The 19,150-nt window shown below is 45.3% G+C and overlaps 1 protein-coding gene across 17 annotated transcripts in view; it reads left to right on the forward strand.

Moving 5' to 3' along the window:
* The window catches only part of Ptprt (protein tyrosine phosphatase receptor type T), a 1,127,865-nt gene that overhangs the window by 1,082,236 nt on the left and 26,479 nt on the right, over positions 1-19,150 (forward strand). For 10 of the 17 annotated variants that reach the window (XM_060382888.1, XM_060382885.1, XM_060382886.1 and 7 more), the window contains 8 exons: positions 511-547; positions 2,008-2,105; positions 4,867-4,926; positions 5,608-5,724; positions 8,880-9,034; positions 12,213-12,348; positions 13,897-14,046; positions 15,831-16,004. In XM_060382888.1, the coding sequence (XP_060238871.1) occupies positions 511-547; positions 2,008-2,105; positions 4,867-4,926; positions 5,608-5,724; positions 8,880-9,034; positions 12,213-12,348; positions 13,897-14,046; positions 15,831-16,004 (927 nt within the window). The remainder of the gene's footprint in view (positions 1-510; positions 548-2,007; positions 2,106-4,866; positions 4,927-5,607; positions 5,725-8,879; positions 9,035-12,212; positions 12,349-13,896; positions 14,047-15,830; positions 16,005-19,150) is intronic. The other 7 variants (XM_060382893.1, XM_060382892.1, XM_060382897.1 and 4 more) reach the window with 1 other exon arrangement.

The following is a 19,150-nucleotide window of genomic DNA, read 5'->3' on the forward strand; positions in this document are numbered from 1 at the left end:
ATTCCACATGGTCCTCTCTGTACCTAGAGAGAAGCAATGTGATATCCTTTCACCAGAGAGAAGCAATATTCTCTCCTTCCCATTCCTTTCTCTGATTATCAACACAGTGCAGTCAGAAATAGAACTGTCTTTGAGGGTTTCCTCCTGCAGGTGCCCCACTAGGCCTAATATCAGAGTCTGCATATGACTGCAGTTCAGAAAACACCTGTTAGTGGTTGGTGTGCGCCATAAAAACCTGGAGTGCCTTTTCCCCTGTATTTTTTGGGTACATGAGCATAAGGAATGCCTATGGTAAACCTGTATGGGCCCCCTCACAGGTCACCACAATAACAGCTAATGCCTCATAGCTACACTCTGCATGCATGGTCTTATATAATCCTTCCTAATTCCCTGAGATGCTCTGCTGGTTTGCCCATGAGAACCCCAGACACCTGGGAAGAGATGTGTATTAATGCTGTGCTGTTTTCAAGCTTTGATGGAAATCCTTCACTGTGTTTTCCTATTATCCAGGGGTACCACCGACCCCGGCACTACATTGCAACCCAAGGTAAGTGTCTCAGCATAACCTCAAGGATATCAAGGAAGAGGGTTTTGTTTTTGTTTTTGTTTTCTGAGAAACCAGAGTAAGCTTCACTATCCACTCTTTCTCTCTCTGTTACCCCAAAGCTCTTTTTTTTTTTTTTTTTTTCACAAAATGGCCTATCTTCCCCCGGAGGAAATGGATTAGCTTTCACAGACAGAGGAGCCAGAGAGACAGACAGGGCAGCTTGGCCTCCAGAAATCCTTGAGGAGCAAGAAGATGACAATACCACCTTAGAACAGCAGCAGAGCTGCTATCATTAAGAGGGAAGAGACCATGTATGAGGTGACCAGATGATAAAAGCCTCAATAAGCCACCCAACAAAGGTCCACATCCCTTCAGTGCATGCAGGGCTGCAAGAGAGATGCAGCCAGGTGCACTGGAAAGCAGTATGGCAGTGTGCTATCAGAAGGCTTAAAAGTAACGATGACTTTTAAAGCCTCCAAGGGAAATGTCCTGCAGATAATTATATGTGTGGACCTTGACATATATAAAAAAGCATTCTTCACAACGTTATCGTGTCATCTATAATAGGAGAAAGTCAAAAATCTTAAATGCTCAATAATAGATAGGTTGGTTAAATAACATATGGTGTTTCCATGCTGTAGAAAGCTCTGTAGCTGTGAAAAATATCATTTTGAGGACATAAAAAAATACTTAAATAGACCTGGTGCTCATTGCAGCAGAAACATATGTACACACAAAACACAGGAAAAATACTACTCAAGTTTCTTTCAAATGCATGAATTTTAAAAATGATGAAGACCCAGGCTATTAGGAGTCATTTCCTAGGAAACTGCTTTGGATTGTCAGATCCTATCTCCCATTCCTTGCTTTTCTGTCCTTTTCCCTTTTTTCTTTTCTTCTTCTTCTTCTTCTTCTTCTTCTTCTTCTTCTTCTTCTTCTTCTTCTTCTTCTTCTTCTTCTTCTTCTTCTTCTTCTCTTTCTATATTTTAATCCTTCCTCTCTTAGTCAAGCTTCAGATGAATGTCTCTAGCATTTGTCAAACACGAAACTTTGGACCCTCTTGCTTTTGGCAGCTCCATCCTCCCTACCTTAATTCCCTTGCTATCTCTCATGGAGATCCTTCTGTCCCTTGGACACAATATAAACTATAGTCTAGATAAAGTGGCAGATCACACACACACACACAAAAAATGAAGCTGCTGGACTGAGCGTGAGGGTGGGGAGGATGCTGCAGACCATGAGTATCTAAAATGTGGCTTATCTTATCTCTACTGTGCTCTGGCCCCAGAAGACTCAAGCCTCCCACCTCCATGTCAGCTACTTGATGTCCCCCCAAGATTCCCCTGACCTCACCCTTGCCCACCTATTTAGAACCTTAATTAAACAACCAAAAGAGACAAATGTTTCAGCAGCCACTTGGTACCAGCATTCTCTAACCCCATTGCCTTCTCTGTTGGCAGGTCCAATGCAAGAGACTGTGAAGGACTTTTGGAGAATGATCTGGCAGGAAAACTCTGCCAGCATCGTTATGGTCACAAACCTTGTGGAAGTGGGCAGGGTAAGCCTCCCCCTTCAGCCATGTGGGAAGAGGGCAGTGGAGACGCACCCTGGTACACACGCTGCCTGCGTTGTGCCAGGAGCTTCCAAAACATGATCACACCCTCACAGCAGCCTACAGGGATGGGAGATACCATTTCTTGTACTTTGCATCTGAGCAGTGTTCTACTCCTTCAAGTCTCCCATCCCATCTCTATCCTCTCCCCGTTGATAATGTCATCTCATATATTTTGAGGAAATTAAAGCCATCAGATGTGAACTCTCTCACCAACACATCACAGACCTATAATCTTATTTGTATCTGCAGCCACCTTCACAGTTTTCACTTCTGTTTTCAGGTCTAGCTATAAGAAAGGGCTGTTTCTGTTGACCCTTAAAGGCTGAATATCAGCCATTTTTTTATAACAAAACCCAATATGACAAGCACTAAGTCTCTTCCCTTTGATAGGTCCACCCTTGGGAAGATGCTTTCTAGGAAGTCACTGTGAGCCTTTATTTGTCTCCCCTCCTCATGTGTTAGCCCAACATTCTTTATCCTTGAAAGAACCAGGGCTTCCCTTAAAGAAGAGAATGAGTGTACACTAGCAAAAAAGCCAGAGGGACAGAACATGAAAGCAACCAGAAGTCCCTGAGAAGCAAGTGACACATTCAGCTTTGAAGGGGGGGACAGAGGGACCTATCACTGGGCTTTATCATTAAATGAAAGAAGCCAGGCAGAGCAAAGAAGACTCACTCATATCCTCAGATACAACCCAATAAGGCTTGGATATTTTCTCATATTCCCTTTTTGTTTGAAAAAAAAAAAAAAAGGCTGCTCGTCACTGTTGAATTATTTCCCTCAGTATGTGCATATGTATAGTACTTTCTATCTCAGAAGGACAAAAACCACCACCAAATGAGTCACAAACAAAAATCATGAATTTGCTAACAGGATAGTAGGGATTGAGAGTGAGGATTGACAGAGATGAAAGATGGAGGAGGAATAGAGTAGTCTGAATAAATAATATTTATGTACGAAATTGTCAAAAAGAACTCACAAAGTTAATAAAGATATAAAATGATTTAAAAAAATGTTTTAAAGCCAAACAAAGGTGCCTGTGTGTTCCCACTTTTCTTCTGAATCTGAAGGACTCACAGGAGGCTCTGCGTCTCCACTCTGTTCTCCTCTATCCACCTCAACATCGCAGGTCTCTCCATTCCACCAGCAGTGACATTGTCAACATCAGTCGCTGTTGACAAACCCAGCCTCCACATCTCTCTCTCCATCTGTGTTCTCTCAGAGGCATCTCACGCTCTATGACCTGCTCTTCCTTCCCTGCCTATGAACCCTCACTGTTCTTTAAGGCTCCGGGCCTCTGTCTCCTTCTCCGTTCTTGGTCTCAGTCTCTGTTCTCTGTTCTCTGATCTCCCTCTCAGTCAGAAGCTGCCCTTAGCTAGAGCTTAGAAAGGGGGTCACCATTTCCAACTTTGCTTTTGCCCCTTGGTGTGGCCTGTGGGTGGATGAGTGGGCGGCACAGTTGAAAGGCTGACGTACAAATATCTAGACTCAAAGGGCTCCCATAGTGTATACAAACTACATCAAGAGTGGACAGGTAAGTCTTTATGGACAGTCTATTAGGATACAGGGTGCTGGCCACAGCAGTGGGGAAGAAGAAGCTATCCATCTGTCATAGTGTGTTGAAAGGATGTGGATATCTCATTGCTAATCAGAGCTCAGGGCTAAGTGAGACCTTATCCCTGAGCAATCACCATCTGGCCCATTCCCCAGTTTTACAGATGAGGAATAGATGCAAAAGGGTGAATCCCTGAATCAATCAGTTATAATCTCACTCTTGACTCTCATTCTAATACACACAACCCCATTGTTCAGACTGGCCCCCACTATTCAGCTGTTTCCCCAGGGAGCAGGACTCAGGCTGCAACTCCAATAGATAACGAGAGTGGCCCAGAGCTTGAGCATTCCAGCCTGACCCGTAGCACATTCCACATTTTGAAACGAATTCACCCAGTTCCAGACTGTGAATGAAAACCAGGCCTGGGAGGAAAATCAGTTTCTTAATGGAACTCCTGCTCGTGGCCGATGCACACATACTACCTTATATTTATCTCACAGTAATTGCAAAAGGCAGTATTCCTGGTTATGATTCAGACAGTCTGGGTTTCTGATCCTCACTCCATCCCTTGCCAGCTGTTGACTCTGAACAATTTTCTTGGCTTCCCTATGTTTAAATCCTCATCTGTAAAATGTGGGTGACCATATTCTCTGAGGCTGTGGTAACATATATTTAATACCATACATGGAAATAAGTCATAGAACAGTTAGTAGGCTATGCTAGACAAGGTAAGTACCTGCTCTCATTAGCAATAGGAGTCTGAGGTTCTTTCTAGAAGGTACTTACCTCGGAGGTCTCAGGGTCCGGCAATGCCCATTTGCCTCCAAGCTCTGTTGCACTCTGTGTTTCCCTAAGTGGGTTCCATGGGGTGCAGGATGACTAGTGAGAGGGGGTTCCACGGTTAAATACGTTTGGGAAATGCTGTGCCCTCTGCCCCTGCTGGAGAGTCCTAAGATACTTCTTAATAACGTTAGCACTTTTGAGGATCTAAGTCATCTTTTTAGCAAAGCAACTTGTTTAACTTTGTTGAAACAGCATTTCCCAAGCTCATTTGACCACAAAAACCTCTTTTTGTTTGTTTTGTTTCTTGTTTTTTGTTTTTGTTTTTGTTTTTGTTTTGTTTTGTTTTGTTTACCTAACACCTATTAGCACCCAGCGGAACACACTGTGGGAACTGCCACGCTAGGCCGTGCGGCGTCCCCCGGAATGGTAATAACACTTTTGTTATTTTTTAAGGGGGAAAACTATGATTTCTTTTTCTCTCTGTGGAACTTACAGTCAAATATGGGGACTGCTTGCTGGTAGCCCAGGTACCCACTGCTGGGGCAGAGAGGAGTAGCACATCTTCCCTTTGAGCTCAGGATTGTCTGTCTCTTCCCCCAATTACGAGCCTTTCTCCTTCCAGCCCCCCAGGACTGCCTCTTTATAAGGACCCTCTCCTAATCGCTTCTGCTTCTACCTCCTCGCTGTTTCCCACCTGAATTTCTCATCCTTGCTCAGATAATAATGCCCAGCCACTCCGTGCTGACACAGCAGGAAATGAACAAGTCACCAATCTCCAGTATTACTATCCATCTGCTAAGTGGGGATGATAACCCTCCCCGACCCCCATCTTACCTAGTTCTTTCTGATGGCTTAGTATAGCCAAGCACTAGAAAATCACAAGGAACTGTAAGAGAAGATACTGCTGTTATTAGAATGGCCCCAGTGAGTTAGGCCCTGCGTAATTTGCTGATCCCTGACCACTGAGTGCCCCATGGGCTGAAATGCCTCCAAAGTCATCCCTGGGTTTATCTGGATGGGAAAACAAAAGGAGGTAGCCTCTCGTGCTTGGCGCTCTGTTTATGTGTTCTCCTCCCTATCCTTTCCCTGTCTCTCACTTGACCACAGGTGAAGTGTGTGAGATACTGGCCGGATGACACGGAGGTCTATGGAGACATTAAAGTCACCCTAATTGAAACAGAGCCCCTGGCAGAATATGTCATCCGCACCTTCACAGTCCAGAAGGTAAGTTTCCCTTTCTGTGGGAAGCCTCTCAGAGGACCAGTTGACTGCTCTGTTCATTCAGACAGTGTAGTGCCAGGGTCTGATTTGTGTCCAGCCTCTCACCTCGCATAATGAACAGAACAGTAATCAGGGCAGGCTTGGCTGTTACTACAGACAAACAAACTTCAACCGATAATGCAGTGACCTAAGGATACATTGTGATGAGAGCTATCAGGTACGAAAGGATGAAGACAGAAATGTACAGAGGCACTGGAAATTTAAATGTGCCCCACTATATACCCCTAGAGCCAAAGTAATTTGTAGGGTAAATTAGGAAAAGTTAGGAGGAATAATATCCTTGGCCAAGGGTCAAAAACGTGTAGCATGGAAGGCAAAAAGATGCTTCTCTGGTTGAGATTAGGCCCAGATTAGATTCCAAACCTGGGAAGCGTCTTTTTGGTACTCTGGTGGGTATCTGTCACTGCCTGAAGACATATGGAAACATTACAACTTAAGAGAGGGTATTTTGTTGCTGACATCTAGTGGGTGGAGGCCAGTAGTGCTGCTAAATAATCCACAGCTCACATGATAAAGAATTATCCACTCCACATGTCACATCCAGGAGTGTCTAGGTTGAGAGACGCTCCCTCTGACCGTGGACATACTACTGGGGGCTAACCTCCAGGGTGAGTCAGCTCTTGCCACCTAAGGATGTACATCAGGAAAAAGGGACAACTGGGAGTCACTGACCACCGACACTGTGTTGTCCAGGCTCCATAAAGACGGTCTGAATGGGCACTAACCTCATCTAATGAGTCCCCAGTTACTGTGAATAGAGGCGGTGTACCACTGCATAGCTCCAAGCCCAGACCCCAATAGGGAGAATTGCAGGTAGCAAGAAGCAAGGTTTTCCTTGGCTTGTCTTCTCTCTCTCTCTCTCTCTCTCTCTCTCTCTCTCTCTCTCTCTCTCTCCCTCCCTTAAACAATTATAAAGGAAGACATTTCCTATAGGAAAGTTCACTTACAAGACCTCCTGAATCTCTGAGGATTAACACCATCCGTTTCTCCATGGTCAATGGACAGGCGCTCAGCAAACTCTCTCAAAAGCTTTAGCTCAATACCAGTTCCTCAACTGGAAAACCAGAAATTGCAGGTAGCTTACTCCTCTGCTCCTGGAAGTGAGCACAGTTGCACCAGCATGGCACGGGTCAGGAAGGCACAGGACAGTATTGGAGCTGTTCTGCCTCTCCTCCTCTATCCCTGATTCAGTTCGGCTTCTGTCCCCTCCTTCTTAGCTATCCTCTGCCTTTCATCTTGCTCCATCTTACTTTGGCGTTCCTGAAAACAGAGCTCAAAGCAACAGGAATTTGAATGAATTGTGTGTGGAGAGGCAGCCTTGTAGGAGAAGGGGTGAGGGAGGCAGGACCTTAGCAGACACCCTGCTTAAGCCTGACTCCATAGGATCTTGTAGCAGGAATTTCTCTGCAGGCAGAGGGCTTGCTGAGCCCCCAAGAGGGTACCAGCCATTCTGGGTTGCCCAGAACATACTGGGTTTAGCACTGGAGGTCCACGTCCTGGGAAAGCCCTCCATTCTGGGCACACTGGACTTATCACAAAGCCAGTTAATACCTCAGCCCTTGCATCAGGTTGAGGGAGCTAGATATCCCCAGCCAACCCAGGGATGGGATGCAGGTCCGGCTGCAAGCTGTCCCCTGAAGAAGGGGCTCATCAGCTGTCTCCAAACAAGGCACACAGGAGGTGAAGATGGTGCAACAGTCCAACAACCAACATTGGCTGGGCACCAACACATATCCTGAATCTGTCCTCCTCCACAGAGCAGCCACTTGGGGGCCTTGCCATCCTGGTGCCCTTGAGATAGGATCAAGGCTGTGACTGGGGCTCCAGGCTTCAGCACCTGCCATCACCCACACATCCAGGCCTGTCATCCTCCCCTGCTGCCTTCTGCATCCCTCCAGCTTCGACCTGTCTTCTTTGTGGCTCTGTCCAGTACTCTCTGTAGCCTGTCCCCAAGATCTCATGCATGCTGTCCCTCATGTCCTCAGTGAAGCAGGGAAGCTCGTATACACTTCAGCTTCCCAATGATGAAGAATGCAGACAGTAGAGCCAGATGGCCGGCATGCAAACCATCGTCTTACTATTCGACACCTTCTAAACCTTGCTTAGCTTCACTTTCCTTGTCTATTACATGAAGATTATGATGGTATGCCTGATCAGAGGATTAAATTAATTAATATATAAATGTGTTCAAAGGAGTGACTGGGACGTCACCAGTGCTTAGCAAATGCCAGCTTTTGTTGTCAGTTTTGTGTTCCCAGACCTCAGTCAAATATTCCTCTTCTAAGAAGCCTTCCCTGATTTCGCCTCCTCTCCAATCATGTTAGATAATTCCTTCCAACACTCTAGTACAGTGGTTCTCAACTTGTGGGTCACAACCCCCCTGGAGGTTGAATGATCCTTTCACAGGGGTCATTTAATGCTATCAGAAGTATCCGATACTTACATTACAATTTTTAACAGTAGTAAAATTACAGTTATAAAATAGCAATGAAAATAATTTTATGGCTGAGGGTCACCACAGCATGAAGAGCTGTATTAAAGCAGCATTAGGAAGTTTGAGAACCACTGCCTTAGCAGAATTAGCCACACAGGAGTCTCCCTCACTCCGTGTGATGGAAGCTGTGGCTTTAAATCACCTCTTCATAGTGGCCAGCACATGTCCAGGGAAAGATGACCCTTGATGATTATTACTTAACATGAGATGAAAAGAGATGTTTCCTAGTACCAGCCAGGAATGCTCTGAATGCCTGCTGAAGAATTACAAGCAAAATATGAATATGCATAAAAATAAATAAATAAGTTAATTAACTTTAAGAGGTTCTTCAATAAATTGCTGGCTTCACATTTTCTAAAAGTAACTGAGCAGAGTTACTGTAAGCTAACACCCACTAAAAGAGCAAGGGACTCATTCCTCCACCCCCAGCCCCCTACCTTCCCACCCCAATCCCCCACACCTTTACCCCACACATTCCATCCCCCAGACCCAGACCCACGCACAGCAGAGAGGCCCACTCCTCAGTGCAGCAGCCACCAGTCCCCACAGAGTTGGGAGGGTACATGAGGGCAGCATGGAGAAACGAGGCTCATTCTCTCCTCAGAAAGGCTACCACGAGATCCGGGAGCTCCGCCTCTTCCACTTCACCAGCTGGCCTGACCATGGTGTTCCCTGTTATGCTACTGGCCTTCTGGGCTTTGTCCGCCAGGTCAAGTTCCTCAATCCCCCAGAAGCCGGGCCCATAGTGGTCCACTGCAGGTGAGTCAAACTTCCATCCCCATTCTCCAATCAACTGGACCTCTGTAGATTTGCTCTTGGGGTGAAGGTGATGCCATCTTGTCCAGGGGCCTTGGTTTCTTGCTTTAAGACTCCTCCTCCTGTGACCTAGAGCCCAGCCACCTTCTGAGGAGACCCGGATCCCAAGATCCAACAACAGTGGCAACAGTGGTTATGTCACTGTTATGGTTCTTGCCCCAGCGACACAACTGGGCTCAGCAGCACCTGCTTTGTCTGCCATGTGTATCTGTCCAAATTATTGCACTTCCCACCCAAGCTTGATAGGTGAGCGATATTCTCTGATCACCCCCACTTTTCAGGTGGAGAAACTGAGGCACGGAGATGGTAGAGAGAGATGGAGAGTGTCAAAGCTGGGATAGTTAACATGTTCTCTTGAGCTTCCTGGCAGCAACTTGACATGGGATGCCTCAGTATAAACACATAAACACGTATCTCTTCACTCCTATTATTTTTAAAATCAATTGTGGGCCTGCAGGGTTCTTAATAGAGAGCAAGTGGTCAGCATCAGGTTCCCCTTATTACTGAGACAGGAAATTTTTAGCTGTGACCTAGAAAGTCACTTTGAACATAAGTGGCATTGAATCCTCCTAAATGGAGATGAAGTATTGTGTCAAGGGCATTTGGAATTGGAGGAAGGTACATGTTCAGACCTGAAGGCCACAGAGTCTGTATTCTCCTCCTTCCCGATGCCCCTCCATTTCAGTATGACCTTGGGCTCAGCACATCTCTGTATACCTGTATGATGAGTCGACCTCACCCTTCCAGGAAATGTCTGTGTCAGTCAAGAGACCAGGGAAGACTCCACGAATGTCTCAGAGCCGGCCCCTCCCTCACACAGCAGCCCTCTGTGTTCTCCACAGCAATGGATACAAAACCATATTTCACAGGTGAAAACTGAGGATTTAGCAGAAACCTCTGCACTGTGAGCATTTGGTGTGGATTCTCTCTGCTTTGCCTCTCATCTCAGAGAGCAAAAGCCTCATTAATGTTTGAGCTTGGTGTCAAAGCAGAGTGCTGCCTACTCCTAGGACTGATACATTTCAGCTAATGCACACTGAAAAAATGTGCCTGAAAAAATTTACAAACATAAGAAGCACTTAAAACCGCCACCCTCCTGCCTCTTAACACCATCCAACACCCAAAGACAAGGTTACTAAATACCTTAGGACAGAAAATGTCTCTTACTAATCTTCCTGTCCCTACTTTTAATCTTGGCATTCATGGCATCATAGATGCTTCATAAATACTGTGGAATATAAGTATCCAGGCACAAAACTCAGCAATTTACATTGCATTATGCTTCTAAAATGTAAGTTAATGCAATTTAAATATATTGTACTATTACTACTAAGAGGTATATGGCCAGTTTTATTTTATGAATAAAAATAGCTAAACCCAGAGAGATGAAGTCATTTGCCCAAGGTCACACAGCTAGTAAATAACAGAGCCAAGATTTAACTTTTGAAATCTCAAATATCATGTTTTAACTACAATTTTATTCAGAAAAAAAAACAAAACAAAACAAAACAAAAAACAGCTCAGACTTTTCAAAACTTCTTCCAGGAGGTACAAACTGAAGCCCATAGATACCAGGCATCTTATTCACTCATATTGGAGCCAAGATTCAAAACCAGTGACACTGGTTCAGCCCTATGAGACATGTTGAGGATTAGGCTTTGGGGAACAGCTGAATGAGTGGTTTTTCTATATCCCTTCCCAGGCTCCAGAGCCACTTCTGTTTGGTTCCTTTTAAAGGGGTCTGGAGTACAATGGTGGGCAGGTATTTTGTGGTAAGAATAAGATCAGGCTCTACTCATGTCACACCATGGAGTTTGTGAAGACTGCTTGCAAAGGGTTTGATTTCTAGACCACTAATGATGCAGGTCCCCGCTAGCCCACGCTTCTTGGACTCACTGTGGTCTATCCTGAATGGCCAATGTTGCTTTTACATCTTATTCCACCCATCCTCTTTGCATTTCCTTTGATAGCCACATTGTTAGACAAAGACATTTGTTTCCACAGGGTACGTAAAGTGTGAAACACCACCAACGGGGCTTCCTTGACAGTCTGCCCTCCTTTTCCCTTCCAAAACTGTGCATAGTACAGACCAGCGTTCTATGGTTCAGCCCTAGTCTTTTAGAACCCAAAGTTAATCTGGGAAGATCTGGCTGTGCTCCAAGGAGCCTTTTGGAATCCTCTTGCTGTTCTGTGTCTTGTTTGAGATTCTCCTATTAAAGCTTGTCAGTAATCAGAAACTGACTATATGCAAGGAAACGTGGTGCCTAGTGAGGGTCTCAAGACTGTCAGCTGCTCCGTTTGATGAGATGCCTGACTCGTGACCCCGAGAATGCCAGCACAAATGGGTCAACTGCAAGACCTTGAATAGGGGACTTGAGATGTATTCTCTGCCTTTGACACAGCTCGGAGCTCTCTCTAGTTCCTGCTCTCTCACTCATGTCCTCTCTGTAACCTCTGTCCTCTTCTTGTTTCCATCTAGCAACCCATTTCCTGACACGAAATTAAAAAAGAATAAAAGAAGTGGGAGGGAGACATGTTTCCTAAGAAGGCTCCATTTTGCCAGGCATAGCATTAAGGGATTTTAACTGTACCCCTGGACTGTACCCATCAGATGAGGAGCCTGTGGGCACACCCGGCGTGAGGACTTGCATTACACACCATACATCATTAAGAAAGAGGAGAAATTCTAGACGCCTGGGGGAATGCTCAGCTCTGCCATTTGCCAGCTTTATGATCTCAGGCTATAAGTTCTCTATGCCTCAGTTTTTCACCTGTGAAATGGGATATTAAACTTGCCTATCACTTCATAAGGAAGTCCAAAAGCAAATTCGTAAAGCACTTGTACAAGGGTGTCACTTGGGAAGCACTAAAGTATTTGCTAAATAAGTACAACAAAATAAGTCCTGACAAACAACTCCAATGGTATTACTCTTCTGTTTAATAAAGAAAATTCTGGTCCCTTGTTCATCATAGCCCAGGAATGTTGGGGTTCTAACCATTCCATCTGACTTCTGCAAAACACTGCCTTTCAACGGGCTTTTGAAATACAGCTAAATGGTAGGGGTCTTATCACCGTGATTCATCCCAATGTCCTTAATCACCCACCAAACTTCTCTTCCAGTGCGGGAGCCGGGAGGACTGGCTGCTTCATTGCCATTGACACCATGCTCGACATGGCTGAGAACGAAGGAGTGGTGGACATCTTCAACTGTGTGCGTGAGCTCCGGGCACAGAGGGTCAACCTGGTGCAGACAGAGGTTAGTCCTGGGCCACTGAGCCAGCTAGTTACCTGAAACCTTGGCCAAGGAGCAGCATGGTAGGACAGAGGCTCATTCGTAGAGAAACCCTGCAGAAAGATATATGCCTGTATAAGTATTGGTACATAATTGACTACTAGCTTGCTATGGTGAGATGTCCCAGCCAACCCTGAAAGTCTGTGGTACAGGAACTTTTGGCAGCAATAACTGGTAAGTTCTCTAGCTCTATTGTCATCCAAGTAAGCCTGAATGGCAGTTGTTAGAGATAGTATTTCAGACATGGATGAAAGAATGGAGAGGAAGTACTGGTACATCCGGAATGCCACTCTGTACCAAGCACTCAGTCAGACCTTGATGGAAATGGACTAACCAACAAGTGCTCTCTTTTTCTTTTCTTTTTTTTTTTTACATTCCTGTATTTTATTTTATGTGTCTGGGTGTTTTTTACCTGCATGTATATAAGTGTTCCACATGTGTGCCCTCAAGGAAAGGCAGATGCCCAGGTTCCTTTTCTTCTAGCTGTAGAGCCCAATGTCCAAAGATAATGTAAGACTGTCTGAATTGTTGTCAACTACAGTGAGTCAAGCAATATGCATTCTTTGTATCTAGGATGCTTTCCCTGCTGCTCTTCACAACCCATGATATATCTCCTGCTCACATCTCTATTTTATAAGTGAAGAGCACACTGAGAAATTATGTACCTTAATGAAGTTTTCTGTCTATTCAATTCCTTGGGTGGTTGTTCCTGCAATGAGTCCACCTTTTGGTTCTAGTAAAAACTGTCGATGTCCTAGCAGATCTAGAACCCATGGGAGCTGTACCCGTATCAACCCTGCAAAGGGACATACCCTTTGCTTTAGGCATAGTAGTTCCTGCAGATGCTCATGGGAAGGTTTATCACACTGGAATCTATTGCAGGCTACAAGGCAGCCCATGGGCCAGTTCTCAGACTTATCGCACTAGAGCCAAGCTGACTGTGCTGTCTGTGTAGTTGCTGTGTAGTTGTCTGTGTAGGTAGGGGTCAAATATGTAGCCCTCACTGTCAGGCAGGGAATCATTTAAATGCATCATGATACATCCCAATAAAGCACTTTATTTAAAGGGGACAAATTTTGGTTGAGAAAAAAAAAAAGCCACCCAACAAACACTTATAAGGATAATAATCGTATGCTTGATAGATTTAAAAAATATTTTCTGGAAATAAGAAAATATGAAGATATCAAAAAGGAGAATTGCATCAAAAGAGAATAGCAGCTACTAAGGAGCAGAATGGGAAACAGTATGCCACACACATTAAGATCAGACCCTGAGAGACAGCTTTTCAGTACAAGCTGTCTCTTTGGAGGTAAACCCAAGACACTTTGGTTGTTGGGGGTAAAGCGAGATGGGGCAGAAATAAAAGAGTAAAGTAAGTGTAGTTTATTGTACTGTAACATCTGGAATGCAGTGCTGCTGGTGAACTCTAAAGGACAGCGTGGGCCACATTCCTCTAAGCCGCCCCACAGAAGAGGAGAAGAACCTTGAGTTTTTATCCCCTTGACTTTGCAGGAGCAGTATGTGTTCGTGCATGATGCTATTCTGGAAGCATGCCTCTGCGGCAACACTGCCATCCCCGTGTGTGAGTTCCGCTCTCTCTACTACAACATCAGCAGGCTAGACCCCCAGACCAACTCCAGCCAGATCAAAGATGAGTTTCAGGTATGCGTAAAGACAAGCGTACGGGACTTTGTTGCTCTGAATTGTCCTAACAGATTTCCCCAGCCTGAATGACTTATACAGCAGGCATTTGCTTGTCACACTTCTAGAAGCAGTAAGCCCAAGCAAGCCTACTATCTGGGGAGAGCTCTGACACCAATGTAGTTTGTGAATGGCTGTTTCCTTATGGTTTCACATGGTAGAAAGCAGAGAGCAAACTTTTGAGTATCTTTTCATAGAAACACTGATCCCACTCATGAGGACGCAACCCTGTGAATGTGATTACTTTTCATGGGCCCTCCTCCTCATAAGCCCCACTGGGATCTGGGATAGCAGCATATGTGTGTTGAGCGGAGACCCAGGCAACTTCACATACACATTGTGAGCCTTTCTTGGTCAGATTGGTGTGTGTGTGTGTGTGTGTGTGTGTGTGTGTTTTCAGTCTGCAGTGCCCAGCAGCTGTGGAAAGCTTTTCACACCATCAGATTGCACAGTCATTAGCAACTATTAACCAATCACTCAGTGATGGCTGACACTTGTTTTTCTGCTGTGATTATGCTATTGAACTGAGGTCTTAGTTAATTCTTGTTGATGTTGTGGAATGGACAGAAGTTTATGCGCTGGTGTGAATTTCATGCTTCTTTGACTCTGGAGGGAATATGTAGTCTTGGTGTTTTCTCCACTAATTCTTTAGACTTATTGTGTGGACTCGGAGGCTTGTTGGAAATGAAGACTAGTGGACCCCACCCAAAGCTACTGAATTTGAACCTGCAATTTAACAGGATCTCAGGGGCATTTATCTGCATGCGCAATAAGCTTTGAACCTAGAGCAGGGCTCAGACATCACAGATCCACACCTTGGAATCAGAGTATTCAAAACTAAAGCTTTGATCTGAGAGGCCTGGCTATGAATCACTGAGTAGAAAAGGCTAAAATCCTGGGCATGGAGCACTGAGTAAAAAGCTAGAGTTCAGCCCTTTATTCCTTGGCCAAAGACTGGGCTGTGACTGGGCAATGGGTTGTAAGAACTTGGCAGGAAGAAGCAGGTAAACAGCTCACAGTATTCCAATCAGGCTGATGTGCTAGGACTCCTTTAAACAAGTAGCCCTCATTGTCTTAGAGCAGAGACCTGCCAAGTGACGGAGGGACGGAAGGCACAGAACTCTGGTCATTGTACAGGGATCCAGTTTACTGGCTGGAACAGGTCTGGGTCCCTAACTGTGTGAGACTTACCCTACAGAGCACAAAGCTGGCAATCTTGTAGACCTACTGGTTTGCCCCACAAGCTCCATCCTGAGTAGAACATCCTAGCATCCTTCCTTCCCCCCACAGCTTTAACACTGAGAAGAGTGCTGGCAAATCATTTCCTTCTTTCCAAGGCACTTCAAGTGCTATTTAACATTCATTAGGGATTCTCTAGCCCATTCCCTGCCATATGCCCTCCTGGCTGGCCCTCCTTTAATGCTGTGCTAGCTCAGTTGAACAACAGTTCGAATGGTTGGCAGGTGTTGTCAGCCCATGGCTTAGCCTGTATATGGGCTTGCTGCCCCTGCAGCCTTGGCATCTTGAAGGTATCACAAAACTCTTGGCATAGACTCTTAGCCCAGAAGTCCTGTAGCAGCAAGCAGGATATAATAGAGTATCACTGTCATGGGAGAAGCTTGGGTTTGGGGAAAGAGATGGCAGAGCCACGCTTGGAGGATGGAGACAGGTGAGTTAAGCTAACCTGGGATAGCAGTCTCCTTTGCTTGGATACAATCTGCTGTATTCACCTTTGCTCCCCACAGACACTCAACATTGTGACACCTCGAGTGCGGCCTGAAGACTGCAGCATCGGGCTCTTACCCAGGAACCATGATAAGAATCGGAGCATGGATGTCCTGCCTCTGGACCGCTGCCTACCCTTCCTCATCTCTGTAGATGGAGAGTCCAGCAACTACATCAATGCAGCACTGATGGACGTAAGTTGAGCCCTGGCAGGAAGCCCTTGGCTGTCACTACAGAAAATGCTCTTTCCCAAGATAGAGATGGCTGAATCCCAGTGCCCTGACTCTGCTATTCACCTTACTTCTAACAGCCAGCCTCTGAGATCATTGTTCCCCTACAGCCTCATATCCAAACCCAGATACATTGTCTGCTTGTGGCTCTTTGGCTTTAAAAAGGTGGACAGAGTATATCTAAAACTGAAAAACAAAATCCCATAGCAGCTCAAGTCAATAGTTCTATAATGCATGCTTCTCTCTCCCACAAAAATGACTCTCAGCCAGAAGTTCAGTTCTGGCCACATTCCTCATGACAGGCCTTGGTCTGGAAACAAGATATGGTACACTGTCTTAGAGTTCCTGCTGGTACATCTGATGTAGTTCCTCAGATAACTCCTGTGCAGCAGCAAAGAGAAAGATAGCACACAGTAGATGCTCAGTAAAGGGCTACTAGGCAGTGATTGAAAGTAATAAAAAGATTAGGAAGAAAAATGGGCCATGTCCCAGATTTCCTGGCAAACGTACCATCCTCTGCTTCCTCAGTGGCATATCAAGAAGGGAACTGTTACTTGCTGTGGTTTGAAATCATGGAAAGGTTCTGCCCAGTCTTCCCATGCCTCTGCCTCACATGCCTCACCCCTGGGTCTCTGGCATCTTCTAGTTATAATCATTGCACCTTCAGGGTATACAACTGCTTACAGCAGTGTGAACCACAGACATTCTAGTTTCACCTATGCATTTTACAGCATTTTGCAGACTGAGGAAGACCAACATGCACAGGGTGCTCTAGAGAGCTACTAGCAAAGCCAAGGCTCCTGGCTCTCACTCTAGAGTTCATTTATTGTCCCTCCCCATGTTTGATCCAGTCAGATGGGGCATCTTGTCTTCTAAGGTTCAGGACCAAGAACACTATTGCTTGATTGAGGATAACCAATTCCAGATTCCTTTCCTCACCTTTCCCCACACTGAGGTCATGTTCATCCAGCCCATGTGGTCCCCTATCTCACTTGCAAACCAGAGTTTTCTCTTCCTGGATCAGGGCCATTGCTTCTCTGACCTCTGATTGTCCCAAGAGTTCTGGGATTGAAAACAAAGAGGTAATACAAAGTCAATACCAAATTAAGTTCTCAAAAAGCCTGCACTAGCTTCATCTCAAAGATGCTTACATTCTCCATGAAAGCCTGGCTGAGTATAGAAACAGGGAGTCCTGTCTGGATCGTGTTAAGTAGCTAGAATTGCTCAAAGGGGAAGAAAGACTTCCAGTATTAGCTTAAGGCCTTCTAAGAGCTCTCTGTCTGTCAGTCAGTCTGTCTGTCTGTATCTCTGTCTCTGTCTGCCTCTCTGTGTCTCTCTTCCCCTCTTTTGCCCCTCTGTCTCTCTGTGTGTCTGTCTTTCTGTCTCTGTCTCTCCCTCCCTCCCCCTGCCAGCCCCTCCTCCCACTATTCCCCATCGGCCAGCATCCTCTCTGTCTCCGCCTTCTTCACCCAAACAAGAATCAAGAGAGCTGCTGGCCTTGACTTTGTAGGCTAGATGCTGCCTGGAGTCAAATGCCTTCTGCCAAGCTCTGATTCTGATTGTATTCTCTTTGTCCATGGGGCATTTCTCTTGTGAGCCATCACTGAGGCCTTTGCCTTTCTTATATTAAGAAAAAAAAATCCTTATCTGTATTCCAGCCCAGTCTGAGCATTATCTGGTAACCATAGCAGCTTTGCCTCTAGCAGAAAAATATGAAGTCCTCTGGGTTAATTTTTAATGTCTCCCCTGGTAAAGGATGATGTTATCCATGAAATGGATTGCTGGCTGATCCCTGAAACCCGGCAGGAGCACAGATCTCGAACATATTTTCAGATAAGACTTTGTCAGGCATGCTGGCCTAATAGAACATTTATCATAGAGACAGGGAAAGCAAAGAAAACTAACACTCTCTGCATGTTGGGCACCATGTTGGGCTCTGGACTTGCGTTGTCTCATTCTTCCCTGGAGTATTTCTCTCCCCATTGTTTGGAGATGTACTGATGGTCAGAGAACTGTCATCACCTGCTCAAAGTCCACTGACTTTGAGATGGTTGTACCAAAGACCCGAGCCCCATGCCTACTGTCTTGAAAATCTGAGGTTTTTATTTTATTTTATTTTATTTTATTTTATTTTATTTTATTTTATTTGTATAAATGCTTTGCCTAAATATATGTCTGTGCATCATGAGCCTGTCTGAACTGGTGCCTGCAGAGACCAGATAGTGTGTTGCCTGGTGGCTGCAACCACTATTTGTAACTCCATTTCTAGGGGACCTGGTGCCCCTGGCTCTACAGGCATCACACTCATATATGTGCACATGCCCACTATCAAATATACACACACCCATACATAATCAAAAACAATAAAAATAAATCTTAAAAAAAAAAAAAAACAGTAAGCAAGTTCATTGCGGTGTACAAACACCCCTGACTTGGGTTTTCTTATCAGCATCATCACTGTGGTTGGAGCACACCAGACACAACCACAACACAGCCCTTGTGATGCAGACAAAGATGAAAGTCTGGAACTGGAGTTACATACAGCTGTAAACCTCCATGTGGGTACTTGGAATAGAACTCGAGTTCTCTGGGAGAGCAACCAGAGCTCTTAACTGCTGAACCATCTCACTGCCTTAGCCTGGGTTTTATTTTTATTTTTATTTTGTTTTAAGTTTGAAAATGGCTGAAAAGCCATACTGATGTGACCTTTGAGCTTTGAGACATTTAAAGGGTCTGTCCCCAGATACCTCTTGTTAGATCATCACTCGCTGGCCAAGAGAGGGCCCTGAGAAACGGGAATCCCTAGTGTAGACATGATAAACAATGTCCGCAAAGCCTTGCCGTGCCATTTCTGAGGTCTTCGTCTCTCTTCTCTGCCCATTTCTCTCGGACTTGTGACTCAAGTGCAGTTCTGACTCCCATGCGGACCACCTGAAAATGCGCTGAAATGCTTTTCGGCTGGCTTTCAGGTTTCACAAGCTACTGACAAAATGGATACACTCGCCAATCTTTCCAAATGCCTCCTTCTGGGGTGGCATGGCACATGGGCCTGAAGGAAGCTTCCAGATTTACACGAGGCTCTGGTCTTTGTCTGCAGCACAAGGGCAGAT

The sequence above is a fragment of the Meriones unguiculatus genome, chromosome 4, assembly GCF_030254825.1.
Source record: "Meriones unguiculatus strain TT.TT164.6M chromosome 4, Bangor_MerUng_6.1, whole genome shotgun sequence".
Classification (NCBI taxonomy): domain Eukaryota; kingdom Metazoa; phylum Chordata; class Mammalia; order Rodentia; family Muridae; genus Meriones; species Meriones unguiculatus.